This window comes from Oncorhynchus mykiss, chromosome 7 (assembly GCF_057628025.1).
Source record: "Oncorhynchus mykiss isolate SJ-2025 chromosome 7, ASM5762802v1, whole genome shotgun sequence".
NCBI classification, from domain to species: domain Eukaryota; kingdom Metazoa; phylum Chordata; class Actinopteri; order Salmoniformes; family Salmonidae; genus Oncorhynchus; species Oncorhynchus mykiss.
In genome coordinates, this window is record NC_143028.1 from 57,502,778 (window position 1) to 57,527,182 (window position 24,405).

General features: G+C 42.4%; 1 protein-coding gene and 1 pseudogene across 2 annotated transcripts; both read right to left on the reverse strand.

The window, feature by feature from the left end:
• Positions 1-80: 80 nt before the first annotated feature.
• LOC110528994 (uncharacterized) lies at positions 81-22,264 on the reverse strand (annotated as a pseudogene). Its single transcript, XR_016497340.1, has 13 exons — positions 22,038-22,264; positions 13,825-13,947; positions 13,188-13,313; positions 12,900-13,009; positions 11,887-11,993; positions 11,435-11,529; positions 10,856-11,010; positions 10,607-10,737; positions 10,369-10,507; positions 10,108-10,245; positions 9,881-10,000; positions 1,771-1,924; positions 81-1,628 (listed from the first exon to the last, which is right to left on the reverse strand). The product of XR_016497340.1 is annotated as an uncharacterized LOC110528994 (transcript).
• Positions 4,296-8,913, reverse strand: LOC149982611 (uncharacterized). Its single transcript, XM_090242178.1, has 5 exons — positions 8,886-8,913; positions 5,121-5,304; positions 4,936-5,037; positions 4,758-4,831; positions 4,296-4,600 (listed from the first exon to the last, which is right to left on the reverse strand). Exons 1-5 carry the CDS (start codon positions 8,911-8,913, stop codon positions 4,503-4,505), a joined length of 486 nt encoding a protein of 161 aa, XP_090098304.1. The 3' UTR covers positions 4,296-4,502.
• Positions 22,265-24,405: the final 2,141 nt, after the last annotated feature.

Below are 24,405 nucleotides of genomic sequence, written 5' to 3' on the forward strand. Positions count from 1 at the left end.
AAATTAAATAGATTTCAATTTAAAAAATGAAATAAAATGCGGCCGCATAAATCAAAAATAACACTTGCTGACAAGTAAGCAAAATTCGGATTTGTTATTCTAGTTACTTGAACATTTGTTTGCCTTTTCTCACATGCATTAAAATATGTCTGATCACCTGACAGAAGCAGCATTTTGGGACATTGGCTGAGCTTAGACACGTCAAGGTAACCGACACGTCAGGGCAACCAAAACGGCAGCGTTAGCAGCAGGGTACAAAAAGACAGATGATCAGAAACGGCTAAAGGAAGAACAGTGGAGGGAAACGCTACGTAACAGTCCAAAATAAAGAAAGAAATTAATGCCCTTCAGAGAGAGCTGTTACAAAACCATTAAAGCACAAAACTCATTTTCTCAGGTTAGAAGGATTCATCTGTACTGACGTCTGACAGGGCCAGGAGGACAGTCAAGCCCTTACATAAACCACATGAGGAAATGCTGCGAAAAACAAACATACCTTAGACCATTAGTTATCCCATCTCCTTTCTATGTCCATCCACACAGCTGTAACTAAGACACTTGTCCTCTGACACCACAGTCCACTGAAAGGGTGCAGATTGGTGACCTTCTCAGCGAAGGTGTCACACATCTTCTCACAGTATACCTGGTCCGTCCCATCGTTAGCATCCTCTGACCTGCCGTGACATGGGAACTGGGCACACCCACAGCCCACTATATGGACGCATTCCCAAGCCTGGAATCTTCAACATCGTCATAATCATCACATCTCACCAGTAATCAGTCAGTCACTCATTCTCAGTCGCTTCAACAACACTTTGATTACGCTATTTTAACATCACATGAGCCCTACACACCTTTCAGGATAGAAACAAACATATATTGACCTGCGTTACATCTTACGGTATATACACCATAAAACATTGTCTGTGCAAGAAAGAAAACCATTTCATGAACATAGTTTTCTGAGAAAATAATATGGAAATAAGTTGCCATCCGGTATTGACATTTTACACGTGTTGTACACAAATCGTACTGTATTATTCCTGTCTTACACCCTGCAGACAAAACTGTCATCAAGACAACATTGGTACTGACTTACAAAACTGAGTTCGCCTTCCCCTGCTCAAAATTAACACAAACAAAATTAAATAGAACAATGTTTTTTTCTCTATACAATTCATACAAAACAAATTGCTCCAATTATGTTTTTCTTCTTCCATTTTCTTGTGCACAGCGGTAGTGGCTATTTAGGTAAAGGGACAAAAATAGTAAATAAAAAATGTATTCTATAAAATGTTTTTGTTCATTTTTGACCAGAGGAATCGTAAAAGGACAAAATATAATACTGCAATCACATACAAAAAGGTCGATTTTTGTACAATTTATACAGTGTGCACGCCTTTTCTGTTTATTTTCTTTCTGTTTTTCTTTCAAAGGCAAAAAGAGGGGTGTGTTTGGAATGTTACGCCCCAGGCTAATAGACAGTTTATGTTAGCGGGTCCACCAGGGGCTCCTCATCCCCCCCGTGACAGAAGCTCCTTCTTCTCATCTGTGCTGGCCAGGGAGTTGCGGCTGTTGTGGGCTCCCATGTACAGGGTGGCGTACACTGGGTTGGTGAAGTTGGTGGGCTGGGAAGAGACCAGGGAGGACCATTAGATCAACTAAATACATGGTAGTAGGTCTGTGTTTGTATGTTGCCTCATTTGTGTCCGTTTGCTTGTGCAGGTATGTGTGACATGGTGCAAGTGTCTGTGTGCTTGCTTGTATTACCTTGTTTACCTTGTCTGGGTCCAGTGTGAAGTCTGAGTCTAGAAGATCCCCGGCATCCTCGTCTGGCTCACCCTCGTAGATCTTGTACGCTGGGTTTCCTATCTCTACGTTCATGGCCCCGTTAATCATCCTCTGGTGCTGGAAGCCCTTGGCCCTGCAGATACAGAGGTGAAAGGACATGATCACTTAGACACGGACGGGTCCTGAGTCCACACAGCGCGGGCAGCGACATGGCCACATCACGAGGGTCAGGGCTCACATCACTGTCACGGTAACCCAGGAAGCAAATCCAACATTCACCTAGCTAGTATATACTACAGGACACACTGGTCCTGGAGAGGGGTATGTAACAGTATCAAGTAAGCCAACATTACACACACCCTGTAAGTGGTACTACTGAATGCCTACTTCAAAGACACAAGCAAGGTCAAATCTATCGATGTCTTGGACAGAAATCCACGTTGTTGTCTGTTTGGAGCATTACCATATTGGTTCAAACCATGGACTTGAAGAATGAAGAGAAGTAACAAATCAACCAACAACCATTGTAAATGCTGGATTTTTCATGTTGCATTTTCCAAATCGTGGCTTGGAACAACGCAGTCAGAGCGTCCTCTCTCTCATTATGAGAAATACAGTAGCATTCTACACAACCCAATACAGTACAGCATGATGGAACACAGCATGGGGTCCATTAAGACATCCTGGGGCCATAAACTGATCCATTCCTCTTCAATAGATAATTCCTGTTACACCCCTAGAAGTATAGTAGGTGTTTTGGAGAGGGTAGACCAGTCCTGAACAGGTATTTAGATCAGGAGAGGGAGGGGCAAGCTGAACGAGAGGGCCATGACCCCTTAGGCACAACAGAGAACGACATTGACCACAGGACTATACACTGCACAGCAAAAGAGAATGATGAAGAGAGAGATGGGATGCCATATTGAGTGAGAGAGGATGGAAAGCGTAACGTGGCAACCGTTACCGCGAGGGTCTGGAGAAGGACTTGCCCGGCCTGCCAGACCTGAGGAACAGAAGAGATGCAGTTACTCACAGCAGAGAGGGGTGGGGGGTGGGTAACCACATTTAAAATACTAAAATGCGGGACAAGGGGATGAGTTTGAGGTACAGTGTAGCCTACATGAATACATGTTCTTGGCAGCACTCCAAGCGAGATAACTGAAGCGCACAAAGCCTACTCTTTTGCCGAGTGAGCACCTTATTTGGTGATGCAGAAACGAGAGACCACATGTGGCTGTTTTATACGAATCTGGGAATATTTGGCCAAGTAAACATTTGTGGTTGGTCTCAGGGAATGTAAAACAGTTCGGAAGGGAGACTTTTAAAAACGGGATTGAGTGAAGTACCAGCAAATATGTTGAATGAGCAACTAATGAGCTTTACAAGTTTGATGAAATGACCTTATCTTTCAGTCTAATACGGCTATTTACATCTGTGCAGTCAGAATATTCAATCTCATCAACGATTGGAGAAGTGTTTAACATCACCAGTACCACATACTTATGATATATATACACAGTGCCTTGCGAAAGTATTCGGCCCCCTTGAACTTTGCGACCTTTTGCCACATTTCAGGCTTCAAACATAAAGATATAAAACTGTATTTTTTTGTGAAGAATCAACAACAAGTGGGACACAATCATGAAGTGGAACGACATTTATTGGATATTTCAAACTTTTTTAACAAATCAAAAACTGAAAAATTGGGCGTGCAAAATTATTCAGCCCCTTTACTTTCAGTGCATCAAACTCTCTCCAGAAGTTCAGTGAGGATCTCTGAATGATCCAATGTTGACCTAAATGACTAATGATGATAAATACAATCCACTTGTGTGTAATCAAGTCTCCGTATAAATGCACCTGCACTGTGAAGTCTCAGAGGTCCGTCAAAAGCGCAGAGAGCATCATGAAGAACAAGGAACACACCAGGCAGGTCCGAGATACTGTTGTGAAGAAGTTTAAAGCCGGATCTGGATACAAAAAGATTTCCCAAGCTTTAAACATCCCAATGAGCACTGTGCAAGCGATAATATTGAAATGGAAGGAGTATCAGACCACTGCAAATCTACCAAGACCTGGCCGTCCCCCTAAACTTTCAGCTCATACAAGGAGAAGACTGATCAGAGATGCAGCCAAGAGGCCCATGATCACTCTGGATGAACTGCAGAGATCTACAGCTGAGGTGGGAGACTCTGTCCATAGGACAACAATCAGTCGTATATTGCACAAATCTGGCCTTTATGGAAGAGTGGCAAGAAAAAAGCCAAAATACAGTTTTATATCTTTATGTTTGAAGCCTGAAATGTGGCAAAAGGTCGCAAAGTTCAAGGGGGCCGAATACTTTCGCAAGGCACTGTATATATATATATATATCTTGTCATAAGCGCAATGTGACTGCAAAAGATACAGATTGGAATGTCAATTCTGAAATTAATAGGAAGTCTGACTTACAGGACAAATCTAACTTTTTGTGTAAAGTGGTGCTTTAAATTGTTAATAAAATATGGGACATGATTGTTTGATGCACAATCCGGGACATGTGGTCACCTTAGGAGAGAGCGAGGGAGGGATGAGAGAGAAAGTGCAGAGACAATAGGACGCAGCATTAAAAACAGCCTGAGAAGTAGAGAGAGCTTGATAGGGGGTTAAGGTAGATATTGTCCCAGTGTTCCGCTAGTGCCCCGGTGTTGTATTGTCTAGTGTAACGTTCCTCACCCACTCATCCTCCTCCTGTACCAGAACACAGCTCCTCCCACCAACATAACCAACAACAGCAGCATCAACAGTGGGATCACTATGGAGGCAGCACCTGCACATAGATACACAGAAACAGTATACATACACACTTGGGCAGGAGACTTCAGGTAACGTCAAGTCGATGTGCAGCCACAATAATATGTGTAAAATGTAGAGCAGCTGATCTTCTTTTTGCAAACCTTCAGAAAAGTTGAGGACAGTTTACTTACGTCCACCAGACTCTGAGGAGTCTACACTAGAGGCCACCACCTCACAGCGATGCCCCACCCAGCCTGCAGAACACCTGGGGGAGAGAGATAGACACAGACAGATGTAACCGCACAGTAACCAGGGTTACTATAATATATGTATGTGAGAGAGTGCGAGATAGAAAGAGAGAGAACTTACTTGCACTTTGGTAGGTGTGTGTGTGGGTTGACAGAGCACTGTCCATTAGCACAGTATTCATCACATGTGTAGCAGCTGAGCTGGACTCTGCCATTTGTGCAGCTACAGGACACACACAGGCAACAATAGGTTAGGAGGACGTGTGTGTGTGTGTGTGTGTGTGTGTGTGTGTGTGAGACACTTACATGCAGGTGACCTCTCCTGTGGGCTGGAAGGAGTTGGTGGGGATACACTTGCCGTCACGGCAGTAGTGACACTTGTCCACCTCGCAGGTGCTGCCGCTGTACTGGGATAGACAGCGACACTGGCGCGCCCCGCTGGCACTCTGCAGACAAGTGCCTCTGTTCAGACAGTGGCCCTCGCAGCTACCTACTCACACACACACATACATGAGAGACAACTATCCGTCTGAGTATAGTGAGAGCAAGGAGTCTTGAGATGGATATCAAAAGAGTGCCAGGCAGTTAACATTTTGTAGTCCTCCACTTCTCTAACTCAGTAGTGTTAGAGTATTATACTGCCAGCTGGTGGCAGTAGAGAGAGTTTTAAATGTTTTGTTTATTAGGAGCCCAAATTAGCTGTTGCACATGCAGCAGCTATTCTTTGTGGGGTCCATACAAAACCTAAAATACATTTCAGTCATTTAGCAGATGCTCTTGTCCAGAGCAAAGTACAGTTAGTGCATTCATCTTAAAGGGCAATTCGGCCACTTTTCAACCGCATATTCCTTACCTCCACAGCACCACACCTGTGTGTGTCTACATGTGTGAAAATGGAGCATTTCCATATGTGGTTAAAAGTCCTAAAAAATGCTCACCTACCCCTAATCCTAAAGTAGGATTAAATGCTCACCTACCCCTAATCCTAAAGTAGGATTAAAATGCTCACCTACCCCTAATCCTAAAGTAGGATTAAATGCTCACCTACCCCTAATCCTAAAGTAGGATTAAATGCTCACCTACCCCTAATCCTAAAGTAGGATTAAAATGCTCACCTACCCCTAATCCTAAAGTAGGATTAAAATGCTAACCTACCCCTAATCCTAAAGTAGGATTAAAATGCTCACCTACCCCTAATCCTAAAATAGGATTAAAATGCTCACCTAACCCTAATCCTAAAGTAGGATTAAAATGCTCACCTACCCCTAATCCTAAAGTAGGATTAAATGCACACCTACCCCTAATCCTAAAGTATGATTAAATGCGCACCTACCCCTAATCCTAAAGTATGATTAAAATGCTCACCTACCCCTAATCCTAAAGTAGAATTTAAATGCTCACCTACCCCTAATCCTAAAGTAGGATTAAATGCTCACCTACCCCTAATCCTAAAGTAGGATTAAATGCTCACCTACCCCTAATCCTAAAATAGGATTAAATGCACACCTACCCCTAATCCTAAAGTATGATTAAATGCGCACCTACCCCTAATCCTAAAGTATGATTAAAATGCTCACCTACCCCTAATCCTAAAGTAGAATTTAAATGCTCACCTACCCCTAATCCTAAAGTAGGATTAAATGCTCACCTACCCCTAATCCTAAAGTAGGATTAAATGCTCACCTACCCCTAATCCTAAAATAGGATTAAATGCTCACCTACCCCTAATCCTAAAGTAGGATTAAAATGCTCACCTACCCCTAATCCTAAAGTAGGATTAAAATGCTCACCTACCCCTAATCCTAAAGTAGGATTAAAATGCTAACCTACCCCTAATCCTAAAGTATGATTAAAATGCTCACCTACCCCTAATCCTAAAGTAGAATTTAAATGCTCACCTACCCCTAATCCTAAAGTAGGATTAAATGCTCACCTACCCCTAATCCTAAAATAGGATTAAATGCTCACCTACCCCTAATCCTAAAGTAGAATTTAAATGCTCACCTACCCCTAATCCTAAAGTAGGATTAAATGCTCACCTACCCCTAATCCTAAAGTAGGATTAAATGCTCACCTACCCCTAATCCTAAAATAGGATTAAATGCTCACCTACCCCTAATCCTAAAGTAGGATTAAAATGCTCACCTACCCCTAATCCTAAAGTAGGATTAAAATGCTCACCTACCCCTAATCCTAAAGTAGGATTAAAATGCTAACCTACCCCTAATCCTAAAGTAGGATTAAAATGCTCACCTACCCCTAATCCTAAAATAGGATTAAATGCTCACCTACCCCTAATCCTAAAGTAGGATTAAATGCGCACCTACCCCTAATCCTAAAGTATGATTAAAATGCTCACCTACCCCTAATCCTAAAGTAGAATTTAAATGCTCACCTACCCCTAATCCTAAAGTAGGATTAAAATGCTAACCTACCCCTAATCCTAAAGTAGGATTAAAATGCTCACCTACCCCTAATCCTAAAATAGGATTAAATGCTCACCTACCCCTAATCCTAAAGTAGGATTAAATGCGCACCTACCCCTAATCCTAAAGTATGATTAAAATGCTCACCTACCCCTAATCCTAAAGTAGAATTTAAATGCTCACCTACCCCTAATCCTAAAGTAGGATTAAATGCTCACCTACCCCTAATCCTAAAGTAGGATTAAATGCCTACCTACCCCTAATCCTAAAATAGGATTAAATGCTCACCTACCCCTAATCCTAAAGTAGGATTAAAATGCTCACCTACCCCTAATCCTAAAGTTGGATTAAAATGCTCACCTATCCCTAATCCTGAAGTAGGATTAAAATGCTCACCTACGCCTAATCCTAAAGTAGGATTAAAATGCTCACCTACCCCTAATCCTAAAGTAGGATTAAAATGCTCACCTACCCCTAATCCTAATGTAGGATTAAATGCGCACCTACCCCTAATCCTAAAGTAGGATTAAAATGCTCACCTACCCCTAATCCTAAAGTAGGATTAAAATGCTCACCTACCCCTAATCCTAATGTAGGATTAAATACCCACACCAGCTGAAATCATCCACTTTTTCAGCTGAAAGATGATGCCCATAGTTTACCCCTGATATTGCACAACGATTTAGGTCAATAAATCATTGTTTTAGTCTATGTGTAATATATTGGATCGTGTGTTTCATGCCGTGTGTTTCATTATAAGATTAATTATATTTATATCTGACGAGGGATGGTTTTAGTTCATTTGGAACCACCTGCAAAACATGTACATGTGCGGGCTCATTACTTCCTGTTTACAACCTGGTAGTTACTACCGCTTACTGCCGTCTGCAAATGCACTTAGTTCGATCTGGAGCTGTTGAATGAGCTGACGGTGAAATGGTGAGTAAGGAAATAGCTAATATTATTATGAGCTAATTTTGTTCACTTGGCTATAGTAAGCAGCCCGGCAAGGCACACGTGAACTGAACAATGTATAATAGGCGCATCACCTAGCTAACATTAGTGACATCAAAAGTGGATGAAGACGTGAAATGACAACACGGCTGCGATACATCGTAGTTTCTGGAGACGTTATGCACGGCAGCGCTAAAGTAGCAGCAAGAGTTGGCCTATGGGTCACTAACTATATACAAGTTTGGCTTGCTAGCTAGCTATAGTATAGGTGACTGTGCGGTGAAGTTCATTCAGGAAGTATTCATACCCCTGGACTTATTCCACATTTTGTTTTGTTAAAGTCCAAATTCAAAATGGATTTGTTTTACCCATTTACAAACAATACCCCATAATGACAAAGTGAAAACGTGTTTTTAGAAATTTTAGCAAGTGTATTAAATTAATTACAGAAATATCAAATTTACACAATTATTCACACCCTTGGGTCAATACATGTTAGAATCACCTTTGGCAGCGATTACAGCTGTGAGTCTCTGGGTAAGTCTAAGAGCTTTGTACACCTGGATTGTACAATATTTTCACATTACTCTTAAATATATTCAAGGTCTGTCAAGTTGGTTGTTGATAATTGCTAGACAGCCATTTTCAGGTCTTGCCATAGAATTTCAAGGCGATTTTAGTCAAAACTAACTTGGCCTCTCAGCAACATTCAATGTCATCTTGGTAAGCAACTCCAGTGTATATTTGACCTTGTGTTTTAGGTTATTGTCTTGCTGAAAGATGAATTCATCTTCCATTCGGTTACTTTTTTATTCTGAGAAACTCCAGTTCTTAACGATTACAGGCCTTTACATAACATGATGCAGCCACCGCTATGCTTGAAAACATGGAGAGTGATACTCAGTAATGTGTTGTATTGGATTTGCCCCAAACATACTGTAAAACATTTTGTATTCTGGACAAAATGTTAATTGCTTTGCCACATTTTTGCAGTATTACTTTAGTGCCTTGTTGCAATTAGGATGCTTGTTTTGGAATATTTGTTATTCTGTACAGGCATCTTTCTTTTCACAATGTCAATTAGGTTAGTATTGTGGAGTAACTACAATGTTGTTGATCCATCCTCAGTTTTCTCCTATAACAGCCGTTAAACGCTAACTGTTTTAAAGTCACAATTGGCCTCATGGTGAAACCTTGAGCAGTTTCCTTCCTCTCCGGCTACTGAGTTGGGAAGGATGCCTGTACCTTTGTAGTGACTTGGTGTATTGATACACCATCCAAAGTGTAATTAATGACTTCACCATGCTCAAAGGGATATCCATGTCTGCGTTTTTGGAAAATCTCCCTTGTCTTTGTGGTTGATTCACTTGATTCACATCATGCTGTCACCACTGGAAGACTAGTCAGGATGGAGGCAAACCTTAACTGAGCAAAGTACAGAGATCCTTAATGAACACCTGCTACAGACTGGGGCGAAGGTTCACCTTCCAACAGGACAACGACCCTAAGCACACAGCCAAGACAACGCAGGAGTGGCTAGGGACAAGTCTTTGAGTGGTCCAGCCACAGCGCAGACTTGAACCCAATCAAACATCTCTGGAGAGACCTGAAAATAGCTGTGCAGCGATGCTCCCCATCCAACCTGATAGAGCTTGAGAGGATCTTACTGATCCGAGCAGTACTCACTGTCAGCCTTGCAGCTGTCGTTGATCCTGGTGAAGTACTTGTGGCAGCTGCACTTGTGGGAGCCCTTGGTGTTGTTGCAGGTGTGGGAACACACTCCAAACTGCTTACACTCATTCTTATCTGAGAACAAACACCCAGCAAAATAATTCAGGTTACAGATCACTAGACTACACCAGACGTCCAGTAACAGAGTGTATTTGGACCAGTGCTGTGGTGCTATAATGTACCTTCACATCTGTTGTTGCCTGTGGTCTGGAAGCCAAGTTTGCAGGCGCAGAAGGCTTCAGAGCCGTTCACCACACAATGGGCCTCATCACCATCGCCACACACTGTCCTGTTACTGCGGCAGTCATTCAGGGCAGAGTCTGAATAGGACGAGACAGGATAAAGAGTTAGACTTACAGACAATTGCATGTACACACAGAGACAGAGACAAACAGGACCGACACCACACGCACACTTCTCTTGTGTGCCGAGATGACACACACCTTTCTTGTTGCAGCCGATCTCGTCAGAGCCGTAGTCCTCACAGTTGTTGAAGTAGTCACAGCGCAGGTTGGAGCTGATGCAGCGGCCGTTGGAGCACTGGAACTCATCCTTCTGACAGACTGGCGTGGTAGGAGGAGTCTCTGGAGGTACAGGGGACATTATGTTAAGTCCATAACCATCCAGTCAACTCCGTAACTATTGTAAAAGTCAACTCCATAACTCTCTACCACTAGAAACAAACTCACGACAGTTGATCTCATCACTGTTGTCCCCGCAGTTGTCAACACTGTCACAGCGCCTGGCTAATGGCAGGCAGACACGGTCGTTGTGGCAGCGGAACTGCCTTGTGGGAGGGCACTGGAATTTCGCTGAGGGATAGAAAGCGAGTTAGAGGAGGAGAGCAGAGATGACAGATGTTAGGTAGGAGTTGAAAGATCCTCAGGGACCGTGTTCTGTTATTGATGTCAGGGGTAATGGTGGGCTCACTGCAATCATCTGGGTTCTCATCAGAGTTGTCTCCACAGTCGTCTTCTCCGTCACACTTCCAGGCCAGGGGTTTACACAGAGTGTTGTTACACTGGAACTCATCCAGGGGGCAGTGTCTACCCACTGAGACAGAGAAGAGAAAGAGTTACTTTTCTCTATGAAATACATACCCACATCTTGTACTTAATGAACATCATAAGTACAGTACAATAATGTTTGTGTATAATGAATGAATTGTTGTATTTTCATGTAAAACCTCCAGTTAGCAACCCATAGGATTAACTGACACAAACAAACATTACAATTTTTTATTTTTTATTTTACTAGGCAGGTCGGTTAAGAACACATTCTTTTTCTCAATGGCAGCCTAGGAACAGTGGGTTAACTGCCTTGTTCAGGGGCAGAACAACATATTTGTACCTTGTCAGCTCGGGGATTTGAACTTGCAACCTTTCGATTACTAGTCCAATGCTCTAACCACTAGGCTACCCTGCCACCCCAGACTGTATGGATGGACAATAATTCAGTGATAATTCTCCAGTGTAAGTGTTTGTGTCTGAAACTCACCTCCGATGTCACACTTCAGGGTCTGCGTCACAGCGCCAGCGGATGGGGATACAGTGGCTGTTCTTACACTGGAACTGATCACTGTCACACTTCACATCACAGCCATTCTGCAACAGGACATCATTATTATTATCATCATCATATCACTCTGATTCAGAAGGGTTAGGTTAAATGCAGAGGACTAATTTTGGTTGAATGCAGTCAGTTGTGCAACTGACTAGGTTTTCCCCTTTCCCTTAATATGTTACTCTAATGACAATGCCATTCATGTGTAAAGGAACAAACCTCTATAGTCCATTAATGTATTCATTGTGACAATGAGCTAGGACTTGTAGGATGGCAGTGATTATTCACATCACTAAGCTTTAACAAGAGAGCATGGAGCAGTGAGGGACTTTTCCCCTTCCATTCATTTGATGTGTGTAATTTTCCACTATTTTCAATAATGGTTTGTGTCACTGTACCTCGTCTGATCCATCAGCACAGTCATGGTCTCCATCACACGTCCACCTCCCGGCGATGCAGCGACCGTTTGTACAGGAAAACTCACTCTCTGAACACTGCCTCGGCACTGGAGGGAGAGAGGAGATGTGAGGAGAGAAGGAGGAGGGGAGATGAAGGGTTGTGGGAAAGAATAAGAACTTCCAGACACAGACATATCACAGAAAGTCATGAGGGTAAATGGCTGTAACGATGGGGGAAAAGACTGGTAAAGGGACAAATGAAGGATTGGGGAATGGGGATGGGAGTACAATGGGTCACATGGTACAGCAGGGGTCTAGAAGGCTAGTAGGATTGGGCAGGATCTTGGAATCTGGATAGAGTAAGTCCACTTTTTAAGATACGAGGCAGGGAGGATAGTTACTTTTTAAATGTTTTGTATATCTATTTTTCCTAATGGGTATAGGAGGGATAGTTACTTTTAAATGTTTTGTATATCTATTTTTCCTGATGGGTATAGGAGGGATAGTTACTTTTAAATGTTTTGTATATCTATTTTTCCTGATGGGTATAGGAGGGATAGTTACTGTAGGAAGATGTTTGGGTAGATTGGGGGGAGGTCAGAGGTAGGTTGGGGGTTTTGGGGTGTTCGTGCTGATAGTGAAGAGACCTACCACTAACCCACGTCAACAGGCCAGTGTGAAATGCAGAATAAACATGAGATGAGGTGTGCAAATGGTCACAAAGTAAATCAAAGCAAAGCTAATCTTGACCGTGCAGTGCAGTTGAGAGAACACACATACACAATCAACTATTTATCCTTTACAAACTATTAAATTATCTGTTAATGGGAACCTATGTGGCTGAAACCATTCAGTGAAAGAAAGTCTTTCCAGATGAAGGCAGATGTACTATACACCTATTCTGTAGCTCTTATCTACCCATAATGATAAGGGACATGAGGCAGGAACACTAGCGATAGCCCTGGCATCAAATACATGAAGGGGAGCCTAAAGGCAGGATAGAGGGGACCTACCACATTTGTCCTCATCAGAGTGGTCTCCACAGTCGTTGTCATAGTCACACTGCCAGCGACACAACGGTTGTTCTTACAGCGGAACTGGTACGGCTCACACGTCCTCTCTTCTGAGGACACAACAAATACCGTCAGAGTAGGAAGGAATTATATCAGACATTGTAATAATAGACAATTATGTAAAACACAGCACACAAAAGATGCTTGGGAATCTCTCCATTCATTTCGGGCCCCCCCATCCCTCCTGCGTCTTAATGTCTCTACCCCATCCCTCTCTCCATCACTCACCACACTCCTCCTTGGGTTCGTCTGATCCGTCTCCACAGTCATCCTCTCCGTCACACTTCCATCGGGCCGGGATGCAGCGACCAGAGTCCTTACAGCGGAACTCATCCACTCCACACGTCATCTGGGCTGGGGAGGGAGGGGGAGCGAGAGATATCGGGGGGTGTTAGATATCATAGAATAAAAGCAGGGAGGTAGAAAGAGGGAGGGACAGTGGTCAAAAACTGTAGAGAAGATGTTGCAAATTTACAACAAATTTCCTGCAATTGTACACATTTTTCCATAGTGTAGAGAGAACTGATTGTATCTTTTAATAAGATATCGGATTCAACCGTAAACTACAAGTTTAGATAGCTTGCTAGACTAATTTACTACTAAAAAATATATATATAGCTGGCAAGGGCTAATTGAGTGACTGTCAGTGACTGATATAAGAGAAAAACTGCACAACCAAATTTCAAAATTGTACTATTCTAACTCTCAACAGTAAGTCCATCCGGACCTTTGCCACATTTGCATGACCGGACCTTGTTAAATAGTACTCAAATTCACCTGCTATAAAAAAAAAAATAAGGAAGAGGAATCAAGGAGAAGGGAGAAAGAGAGCGATGTTAGATGTCACAGTAGACTGGGCCCTTACTGCAGTTGGCAGGCTCATCAGATCCATCCACACAGTCATTGTCCCTGTCACACACCCAGACACGAGGGATACAGCGCTTGGTGATGGCACACTGGAACTGGTTAGGAGCACACGTCACATCCGCTACGGGGGAGAGAAGAGAAGAGACAGTCACTTACCAATATCCGTACATGATGCATGGCTTTTTCTCCTAGTCTCAAAGTCTTTGTAAACATAGATTTTAAATAATTATACATTTAATTTCAATGTGCGTAGAACATATAGTTTGAAATGAACACGAAACCCGGATGTAAATAGACTAGAAGTTGATGCAGTACACTATAGCTTGGATATCCTCCTTATTCAGGGTTAAAGCAAAACAAACCCCATGACTGAACCTGAAGTGGATCTCAGATGGATTGTCTGGGGCTACGTTAACCTCCCCTTTCATGTAAGAAAGTCATCATTCTTTTAAGGAAAGAGGGAATTCATCATGCTTTTAGAGATATCATTTTGTACATGTATTAAATTGCGAGTTTGACTAATTCCAATCCCTTGCTCAGGGTCCTCCCCATGATATGTTTTATGAAGAAGGACTGAGAAGCTCAGTTAAAGTACACTACATGACCAAACATATGTTGACACCTGCTCGTCAAACATCTAATTCCAAAATCATGGGCTTAATATGGAGTTGGACCCCTTTGCTGCTATAACAGCCTTCACTCTTCTGGGAAGTCTTTCCATTAGATGTTGGAACATTGCTGCGGAGTCTTGCTTCCATTCAACCACAACAGCATTAGTGAGAGCAAGAGCAGTCCCATTCTGTGAGCTTGTGTGGCCTACAACTTTGTGGCTGAGACATTGTTGCTCCTAGATGTTTCCACTTTACAATAACAGCACTTACAATTGACTGAGGCAGCTGTAGCAGGGCAAAAATGTTACAAACTAATTTGTTGGAAAGGTTGCATCCTATGACAGTGCCACGTTGACAGTCACTGAGCTCTTCAGTAAGGTCGTTCTACTGCCAATATTTGTCTATCAGGATTGCATGGCTATGTGCTCCATTTATACCCCTGTCAGCATACATACAAAAATAAAATATATATGGGGGGAATAATTACATTGATGGAAGCTACAATCCGCAATATTAAAACTGATCTACCCCCTAAAAATGAGAAAACAACCTCTCCAGAATCCATATGACGGAAATCCGTTGCAGTGACAGAGAACTTGGAGAGGGACGAAAGCTATACTCTTACACTGGCAATACTAAAGTGCCTATATGAACATCCAATAGTCAAAGGTATATGAAATACAAGTGGTAGAGAGAGAAATAGTCCTATAATCTCAACCTAAAACTAATTACCTGGGAATATTGAAGACTAATGTTAAAAGGAACCACCAGCTTTCATATGTTCTCTTGTTCTGAGCAAGGAACTTAAACGTTAGCATTTTTTACATGGCACATATTGCACTTTTCCTTTCTTCTCCAACACTTTGTTTTTGCATTATTTAAACCAAATTGAACATGTTTCATTATTTATTTGAGGCTAAATTGACTTGATTGATGATTATATTAAGTTAAAATAGGTGTTCATTCAGTATTCTTGTAATTATTACAAATTTACATTAAATAATTTAAAAAAATATATATATATTTTTATAATAAATCTAAATAAATTAAATAATATTTTACATTTATTTAAAAAATACACACACAGTGGGGCAAAAAAGTATTTAGTCAGCCACCAATTGTGCAAGTTCTCCCACTTAAAAAGATGAGAGGCCTGTAATTTTCATCATAGGTACACTTCAACTACGACAGACAAAACTACGAGAAAAAAAAAAATCTAGAAAATCACATTGTAGGATTTATGAATTTATTTGCATATTATGGTGGAAAATAAGTATTTGGTCACCTACAAACAAGCAAGATTTCTGGCTCTCAGAGACCTGTAACTTCTTCTTTAAGAGGCTCCTCTGTCCTCCACTCGTTACCTGTATTAATGGCACCTGTTTGAACTTGTTATCAGTATAAAAGACACCTGTCCACAACCTCAAACAGTCACACTCCAAACTCCATTATGGCCAAGACCAAAGAGCTGTCAAAAAACACCAGAAACAAAATTGTAGACCTGCACTAGGCTGGGAAGACTGAATCTGCAATAGGTAAGCAGCTTGGTTTGAAGAAATCAACTGTGGGAGCAATTATTAGGAAATGGAAGACATACAAGACCACTGATAATCTCCCTCGATCTGAGGCTCCACGCAAGATCTCATCCAGTGGGGTCAAAATGATCACAAGAACGGTGAGCAAAAATCCCAGAACCACACGGGGGGACCTAGTGAATGACCTGCAGAGAGCTGGGACCAAAGTAACAAAGCCTACCATCAGTAACACACTACGCCGCCAGGGACTCAAATCCTGCAGTGCCAGACGTGTCCCCCTGCTTAAGCCAGTACATGTCCAGGCCCGTCTGAAGTTTGCTAGAGAGCATTTGGATGATCCAGAAGAAGATTGGGAAAATGCCATATGGTCAAATGAAACCAAAATATAACTTTTTGGTAAAAACTCAACTCGTTGTGTTTGGAGGACAAAGAATGCCGAGTTGCATCCAAAGAACACCATACCTACTGTGAAGCATGGGGGTGGAAACATCATGCTTTGGGGCTGTTTTTCTGCAAAGGGACCAGGAACGACTGATCCGTGTAAAGGAAAGAATGAATCGGGCCATGTATCGTGAGATTGAGTGAAAACCTCCTATCAGCAAGGGCATTGAAGATGAAACGTGGCTGGGTCTTTCAGCATTACAATGATCCAAAACACACCGCCCGGGCAACGAAGGAGTGGCTTCGTAAGAAGCATTTCAAGGTCCTGGAGTGGCCTAGCCCGTCTCCAGATCTCAACCCCATAGAAAATCTTTGGAGGGAGTTGAAAGTCCGTGTTGCCCAGCAACAGCCCCAAAACATCACTGCTCTAGAGGAGATCTGCATGGAGGAATGGGCCAAAATACCAGCAACAGTGTGTGAAAACCTTGTGAAGACTTACAGAAAACGTTTGACCTCTGTCATTGCCAACAAAGGGTATATAAAGTATTAAGATAAACTGTTGTTATTGACCAAATACTTATTTTCCACCATAATTAGAAAATAAATTCATTAAAAATCTTACAATGTGATTTTCTGGATTTTTTTCTCTCATGTCTGTCAGTCATAGTTGAAGTGTACCTATGATGAAAATTACAGGCCTCTCTCATCTTAAGTGGGAGAACTTGCACAATTGGTGGCTGACTAAATACTTTTTTGCCTCTGTGTGTGTGTATGTGTGTGTATATATATATATATATATATATATTTTTTTTTTAATAATGCATTAAAAATACATTTAAAAAAAATATATATATAAAAAAATATATATTTTACATTAAAAAAAAATATATATAAAAAAAAAATTTTACATAAAAAAAAAAAAAAAAAAAAAAATCGGTCGACCTCTAGTACATAACCCAACCAGAAGTCATAGATTACAGGCAACATCTGCACTGAGCTAAAGGCTAGAGCTGCGGCTTTCAAAGAGCAGGACTCTAACCTGGAAGCTTATAAGAAATCCTGCTATGCCCTCCGACGAACCATCAAACAGGCCAAGCGTCGATACAGAACTAAGATCGAATCGTACTACACCGGCACTGACTCTCGTCGGATGTGGCAAGGCTTGCAAACCATTACAGACTACAAAGGGAAGCACAGCCGAGAGCTGCCCAGTGACACAAGCCTACCAGACGAGCTAAACTATTTCATGCTTGCTTTGAGGCAAATAACAATGAAAGATGCATGAGAGCATCAGCTGTTCCGGACGACTGTGTGATCATGCTCTCCACAGCCGATGTGAGTAAGACCTTTAAACAGGTCAACATTCACAAGGCCGCAGAGCCAGGCGCATTACCAGGACGTGTAATGTGAGCATGCGCTGACCAACTAGCAAGTGTCTTCACTGACATTTTCAACCTCTCCGAGTCTGTAATACCAACATGTTTTAAGCTGACCACCATAGTGCCCGTGCACAAGAACACTAAGGTAAATGACTACCGACCCATAGCGCTCACGCCTGTAGCCATGAAATGCTTTGAAAGGCTGGTCATGGCTCACATCAACACCATTATCCCAGAAACCATAGACCCACTCCAATTTGCACACCGCCCCAACAGATCGACAGATGATGCCATCTCTATTGCACTCCACAATGCCCTTTCTCACCTGGACAAAAGGAACACCTATGTGAGAATGCTATTCATTGACTACAGCTCAGCGTTCAACACCATAGTTCCCTCAGACCTCATCAATAAGCTAAGGACCCTGGGATTAAACACCTCCCTCTCCAACTGGATCCTGGACTTCCTGACGGGCCGCCCCCAGGTGGTAAGTGTAGGTAACAACATCCTCCACACTGATCCTCAACACAGGGGACCCTCAGCAGTGCGTGCTCAGTCCCCTCTTGTACTCCCTGTACACTCATGACTGCACGGCCAGGCACGACTCCAAAACCTTCATTAAGTTTGCCGATGATGCAACGTTGGTAGGCCTGATCACCGATAACGACGAGACAGCCTATAGGGAGGTCAGAGACCTGGCCATGTGGTGCCAAGGCAGCAGCCTCTCCCTCAACGTGATCAAAATAAAGGAGATAATTGTGGACTACAGGAAAAGTAGGACCAAGCATGCCCCCATTCTCATCGACGGGGCTGCAGTGGAGCAGGTTGAGAGCTTCAAGTTCCTTGGTGTTCACATCACCAACATGGTCCAAGCACACCACGACAAAAATCTATTCCCCCTCAGGAGACTGAAAAGATTTGTGGGTCCTCAGATCCTCAAAAGGTTCTACAGCTGCACCATCCTGACTGGTTGCATCACTGCCTGGTATGGAAACTGCAATACAGAGGGTAGTGTGAATGGCCCAGTACATCACATTGCTACTCTGTTATCATTTATGCATAGTCACTTGAATAACCCTACCTACATGTACAAAATACCTCAACTAACCGGTGTCCCCGAAAACACTGACACTGTCCGGTATCCCCGTCTCTGTCCGGTATCCCCCTGTGTATAGTCTCACTATGGTTACTTTACAGCTGCTCTTTAATTACTTGTTACATTTATTTCTTATTCTTCCGTATAAAAAAAAAAAAGAAGCATTGTTGGTTAGGGGCTCGTAAGTAAGGATTTCACTGTAAGGTCGACACCGGTTGTATTCGGCACGTGACTAATAACATTTGATTTGATTTTGATTTGACATACCGTGACAAGATCCTGAGGCGCATTGTCGTGCACTTCATCTGCTGCCATCACCTCATGTTTCAGCATGATAATGCACGGTCCAATGTCGCAATGATCTGTACATAATTCCTGGAAGCTGAAAATTTCCCATTTTTTTCATGACCTTCACATCCAGCAACTTCGCACAGCTATTGAAGAGTGGGACAACATTACACAGGCCACAATCAACAACCTGATCAACTTTATGTGAAGGAAATGTGTCGCGCTGCATGAGGCAAATGGTCTCACCAGATACTGACTGGTTCTGACTAACACCCCTACCTTTTTTTAATGGTATCTATGGCCAACAGATGCTCATCTGTATTCCCAGTCATGTGACATTCACAGATTATGCATCATTAATGATTTGTATTTGTTTTCCATATGAACTCTAACTCAGTAAAATTGTTGCATGTTGCATTTATTTTTGTTCAGTATAATAGGAGTGCTCATATGCTTTATACCGTAATCCTGATAGTTATTTCCATTATGGGGTGATGTCACCCATCCCTTGTAAGTGGTGCCACATGTGTATGAAAGTTTATTCAATAAAATGAATATGTCCCACATCCCGCGAGCACCAGGCCCACCCTATTCCAGTCCACCTAGGCGGCTGGCATGCTGCAATACAAGTCCTGAGCTAGTGTGCCTAACCTGGCTGACTTAGGTAAATAGCCAGGCAGCTGTATAAATGGAGCACCATGTTAACTGAGGGTTGAGTGCATTGAGTCAACTTGGACAAGAGCATGGTATTGGAGCAGAGAGGCAGGACTAGGGAGTGGAGAAAGAGAGTTGAGGCAAGAATGGGAGAATGCAGAACTCTCCTTTGCCCAGTACAGTCAACATTAAGAATTAAGATTTTCACCTATTTTTCACGTTCATGGCTCCTCACATCAGTCTATGCAAATCATTCCTCCTTCCTCATCTTGACTGTCAACACCAAGAAGAACTGAGAATTCCATCTGGAGTGAGTGAGTGGTAACCATCCCGCTCACCCCACACATCCCATCCCCAACACTCCACATACTTCCCAGATGAATGATCTTTCTCTATCCAGATGTTCCTGGAAGGGGTGGGGTGAGGGGGAATGGCCCACCGTTTCATATGGTCTCTCGTCCCCTTCCCTTTCAAACCCCTTTTGGCTCTGGGATGTCAACAAGCTTGTGATGTAAATTTAACACCTCTGCAGTGAAGAAATGCCCCAAATTGGGGCTTCAATTGAATGTCCATTTTCTTAACAGGGCTCCCTGTAACACAGCGCATTGGCCAAGGCAGGTGACTACAGTACATCACTGACATAGGAGGAGACACAGCCCAAGTGCTGCCTATTATGTTTTACAAACAGGGTAAAAAACAGCATGACATTACATTTTTCTGTGTCAAGGTCCATAGCTGCAGGAAGTAGTGCCCCCAAATTAACAGCTCTCAATGGACGATTTCAGACTATTAGATGAGATTTCCTTGAGAAGAAAGTGCATTTGGGTCCAATTAAACACAGGGTATGTTGATGGTTCAGGACCTTGGTCTTCAATACAGTATCTGAACAAGGATGGGGCAAAGGCTTCATGAAGAGAAAAGCATGATTTGAAGAGGCATGTAGACCTATATCCCCAGTATGGTCAATTTATTATCCAATCACTAACTAAATTACTTACATTGCAATTATGAGTCCCAGATGATAATTCCTAAATGTTTTCCAGACATACCCAAAATCTGTGATTAGCAGTTCTTTAGAATAGATAATGAGTACCTAAATTATGAAGGAGGGCTTTAGGGCATACAAACATTCTATGGTACCAACAATGCATTACCCTGAACAGAAATAACGTATGTTTAGCAGTGCTGGGACAAAAACTGCAACTGGCTAACTCAAGAATCATTCTTAAAGTCTGACACCTCGTTGAACACGCCCTTTTCCTGTATGAAGTGTACGCTAGTAATTCGGGGTGTCCAATCAAGGTTGGGTGTTGCTTTAATGTATAAAACAAAGTTATGGGCAGCACAGAAGGCTCCTCTGGAGCCACTCAGACGTCGGGCAATTGCAAACTCCTTCGGCTTATATATTGTTTTAAAGTTGGTTAGCCTTCCAGAAGGCCTCATGCTTATCACCCTCATCAGCACGTTGCATTGAATAAAAAGAGACAGGGTGAGGAGTTGTCACTTGGAATACAGAGGCTTTAAGCCTGAACGCTTTCTTTAGGAACGCAGCTGCGTTGGTGTTTCTGATGAAAATAAACTGAGCAAGCTCATGAAATAAGCAGGCCTTGCCGTTTAAAGAATTACACAACACAGGCTATATGAAATTAAGTAAAGAAAACTGGTAGGCTACAGGTATTTCACGAGAAGTAGCCGATTTAACGATAACCAATGCAGTACTAATTAGATATTGATAAGGAGCTGAAAGTGGACGCAGTTGCAACATAGTAGCCTCAACCCTCATCTTCATGTCATATGTCAAAATGAATGGCTACTTAATGACGGATTACATTTTGTCTGTAACCAAAGACCAAGCTACATGAATGCAGATGTGACAATGTATCGCATCGTTTTCTGTGAGGAATATCACAATGTAACATTCGCAACAAAATAACTGGATTATTCAACGGAGTTGTAGCAATTGATAACAGATGTTCATTCCAATGGCTGGTAGTCTACACAAATAAGTAACTTTCCTTGCTGCTCATGTCACACCTCCACAGCGTGTCTGTGTTGATTGATAAACTAAATTGCCACAGCCTAACCACTTGAGCGCAAATGTGTATTCCATGTAGCAATGTACCGGGCAAACATAAGGCTATTTGCGATCATTTCTGCCTAAGCGATTCAAACGGTCTTTTCTTGAAAGTGGTTCAAGAAGAGGCAGTAAGGACAGGCGCGTAAAAGACAATTAGTTAAGGTGATACTTGCAAACCAGTGCTGCTTACCGTCGATGGCTCTGGCTGGAACGATTACTTCCAAACTGTGCAAGAATCCAAAAAAAAGCAACCCAAGCCACAGGGTGTTTGCTGCGGCGCGCAACATGATCTTGTTTGTAATATTTCAAACTAAATAAAACTCGTACACCACAGCTTTTAAGTCCCATCAAGCGGGAGTTCGCAGGCAGTCCACGAAATGTTGCCGTGCTCTTGCGATGCTCTTCTGATGTGCGCTTTCTGATGCGCAACGGAGCTGCAAGGGCTTTGTGCCCGCAACGAGAATAAAAACGGCGTATTCTCTCAGAGCTAAAGCCAAGGCTTCTCAAGCCCCTGGAATGCTACGGATTCATGTAATACATGGATACCATGTCACCTAGCTAGTTGGAATTATCTGTTAGTTTTGCTGCACATGAAGGCAAGGGAGAGACAGCGTCTATGTGCCCAAACCATAAGGGGGTGTCATTTTCTTTGTTCTCCGTGATAGCCGGCGATACAGTTCTGACAGCAACTGCAGGAAAAACCAGTAATAGCAATTTGTCGTTCCCCAACACCACCACCTTTGTTGCTGGTGGTAACACAGAATGAGTCGCGAGTGAGCCTCAACCCGTTAAACGGGCTGATGTTTGTGACGTCGGTATACCAATAGCTGGCCACATCTCTGTCCACGAGCATTCAGCGTGCTAGGCGAACATTGGCCAAATACTTTTCGGTGACAATTTCCACGAATCAAACTAGAGGGCGATGAGTGTATGTTTATCATAGTGGCATCGAGTTTTAGATGTCTCAAATGAATATAATATGTTTTCATTAAAATGCTAGTGGCATAATCAACTCCTCATCCAAAAGCTGTTCCCGATGCCAAGTTTTTCCACAGAATCCCCTGAAATATAAGGGAAATCATTCAATTGAAATACATTAATTAGGCCCTAATCTAAGGATTTCACATGACTGGGTAGGGGTGTAGCCATGGGAGGGCCTTAGGCCCACTCACTTGGGAGCCAGGCCCAGCCATTCTCCCCAGAAAGGGGCTTCATTACAGACATAAATACTTGAGACATCTGTGGCATTGTGTTGTGTGACAGAACTGCAGTTTAAAGGGGCTTTTTTGTCCCCCAGCACAAGGTGCACCTGTGTAATGACCATGCTGTTTAATCAGCTTCTTGATATGCCACACCTGTCAGATGGATTAAATACTTTGTTTAAGGAGAAATGCTCACTAACAGGGAAGTAAACAAATGTGTGCACAACATTTTGAAGAAATAAGCTTTTTGAGTGTATGGAATATTTCTGGGATTTTTTTATTTCAGCTCATGAAACATGGGACCAACACTTTACATGTTGCATTTATATATATTTTCAGTATAGATAGGCCTACAGTGGCACGGCAACCTTGATTTGTTTGTGTCATAGCAGAGAAACACATTTGTGAAAACATTACATAATTTTGATCTATTTATGTTTGGGTAAAAGTGCATATTTCAGAAGTGTTAACATAGTCATATTTCCAGATGTATAATTTATTGGCACTGTTTTCAGGACTCTATCTAAACAGTAGAAAACTTTGTTTCTGGGATGGGGGCTAAAACATCCCATAATACATTAAAAATGAACTGTGAACAGTGTTGAGCAGTACATGCTAAAAACTGCATACCCTAACACAATGTGTATGTATGTACACGGAGGAAGATTAATAGCCTAAGATGGCTACTCACCAGAGGTATATTTTAAAAGCTCAGTCCCATTTTCGGAAAAAAGCCTTCCCCCTAGTCCTCTGCCCATCTCTAAGAGAGGGTTTTATAATCCACACAAGGCCCAGGTCCCTCCCCAAGATGTATAAATCACCAGAACGCAACAGGAGAGTTCAGCTGTGTTCTACTTTCTGACATCTGTTGGCTTGAGCTAGTATACACTGACTGCCCAGATCAGCTTAAGAGGAAGGAGATATTTCCACTCCAACTAGATTTTTACTGTTTTTTCACTGTTTTGCAATGAAGGTCTATAGAGCATCAACAGCACTCTGTACGGTAGCACTGTAGTGTAGCCGGAGAACAGCTAGTTTCCGTCCTCATCTGGGTACATTCACTTCAATACAAAACCTAGGAGGCACGTGGTTCTCACCCCCTTTCATAGACTTACACAGTAATTATGACAACTTCCGGAGGACATCCTCCAATCTATCAGAGCTCTTGCAGAATGAACTGACATGTTGTTCACCCAATCAAAGGATCAGATAATGAATCTAGTACTGAAAGCATAAGCTACAGCTTGCAGTGCAGTGCAGTGCAGTGCATAACATGTGGTGTATAGTTGACTCAAAGGGAAAGAGCAAGAGGGAGAGAGAGGGAGCTATCTATATTTCCTATTTTTTTAACTTTCA